This window comes from Papaver somniferum, chromosome 6 (genome assembly GCF_003573695.1).
Source record: "Papaver somniferum cultivar HN1 chromosome 6, ASM357369v1, whole genome shotgun sequence".
NCBI classification, from domain to species: Eukaryota; Viridiplantae; Streptophyta; class Magnoliopsida; order Ranunculales; family Papaveraceae; genus Papaver; species Papaver somniferum.
In genome coordinates, this window is record NC_039363.1 from 74,259,369 (window position 1) to 74,260,957 (window position 1,589).

At 39.1% G+C, this 1,589-nt stretch overlaps 1 protein-coding gene across 1 annotated transcript; it reads left to right on the forward strand.

The window, feature by feature from the left end:
- The first annotated feature begins 767 nt into the window (after positions 1-767).
- On the forward strand, positions 768-1,184 carry LOC113290935 (calsequestrin-1-like). Its single transcript, XM_026540518.1, has one exon. It carries the CDS (start codon positions 768-770, stop codon positions 1,182-1,184), a length of 417 nt encoding a protein of 138 aa, XP_026396303.1.
- The last annotated feature ends 405 nt before the right edge of the window (positions 1,185-1,589 follow it).

Below are 1,589 nucleotides of genomic sequence, written 5' to 3' on the forward strand. Positions count from 1 at the left end.
ACGGATGCTCACGAGAGGGACCAAGAAAATACATATTTTCAAAGTTACATGAGTTTCACGTTATATATTTTTGTAAAATCAATGTTTTGATTTTGAACAACTATTGAAAGTAGACAATTATTCACGGTGAAATAATATATGTATGTGAGTTTTCGCAATTGTAGAATGGACGTTTGTCCAATTTTCGAAAAACCAGTGGATGTTCACTCAGTAAAAATTTACGTGGGTTGTTCACGGTTTTATGAAAATCAATTTATGATTTTTGAGCAATTGTTGAAAGCAAATAATTGTATTCGTGATGACATAATGTATGTATGAGCTTGGCGATTTTATAGTATATGCACACATGTAGAAAATCAGCGAATGTTCACATGAAAGGTTATGTGAACTATTCATAGTTTTGTAAAAAGTCAGTGTTGACTCTAGAATGATAAGTTTTGCTCGTCTTCGCAGGTTTGAAGGAGTGAGCAAGTTTTCGAAGTTTCGCGTCATCACTAAAGTCTAGTGAAATCTTAAAATAGGTAAGAGTTGGGGATTACCATTTTCGTTGTTGAAACTGATATCATTAGGTCGTTTGTAATTCTGTGCTTCTGATTTGATTCCAGAAAATGATGGTTTCCACCAGCAGCAGCAGCGATTACTCCTCCAGCTCTTCTGATCAGGATTCCAAGTCTTATGTAGCCAAATCGCGAGCTCAAACGAATTATGTTGAGGGAACTAAAGCTAGCATACCCCTTAATGATTGAAGGATCTCTTATGAAGAGCTCATGAAGAGAAAGTCCCAAGATGATGATATGGAGGATCGTCGACGTAGAAAGGATCGAATCCGGTGCAGAATACAGGCGGCTGAAGAGAGGCGTCGATTTGTTCATGGTGCACCCTCCGACTCTGGCGCTAATGCTTCTGAAGTGGAAACTGTGTGGGTGGTATGGAATTACGAGATTAAGCCAGACCGGCGTACCAGTGAACTTCAAAAGATTGCGAAGCAGGTTGAAGCTGAACTCGAAGCTGAGTACGAAGCAGAGGATGACTCGGACTCAGATGATCCGAATATCCATCCAGACTTCATCAATGGTCGTTATAGTGATTCTGATGAAGAACTCGAAGAGGATTCTGCAAAGGACAATGATGATGAATCTGATAATTCTGACAAGTCTGATGACTCTGACGAATCTGACAATTAATTTGGCTCATAAACCTCTCTGAGATTATTTATTTTCCGTTGAAGTAGATGTTCTCTGGTTTAAGCAGCTTGTATGTAGAGATGTTTCTTTAGAGATTGTTATTTTTTGAACCATAATTCCTTGTAGTATCTCCTTTCTGAATTTTCCTCACATCTCCGGTAGATGGACCAATGTCCACATAGACAATAATTACCCGCAGAATGCAATCACATGAGCTTTCTAGAAAATACGTGGCCTACCAGACGATAAATCCGTAGTTGTAATGTTGATTACGTCCGAACCGTAAGTCCCTAGCATTGTTACTCTTCTTCCATCTGTCACACATCTGATTCGAGATTTAGGGTTTTAGTAGAAACCGCAACAGACTTGTTTATCCGTTTGGGGATAAGCATCCACATCGGACTT

What these genes read in the sequence shown, in the direction of transcription:
- LOC113290935 (XM_026540518.1), top strand. Translation starts at nt 768, where the DNA reads ATGAAGAGAAAGTCCCAAGATGATGATATGGAGGATCGTCGACGTAGA.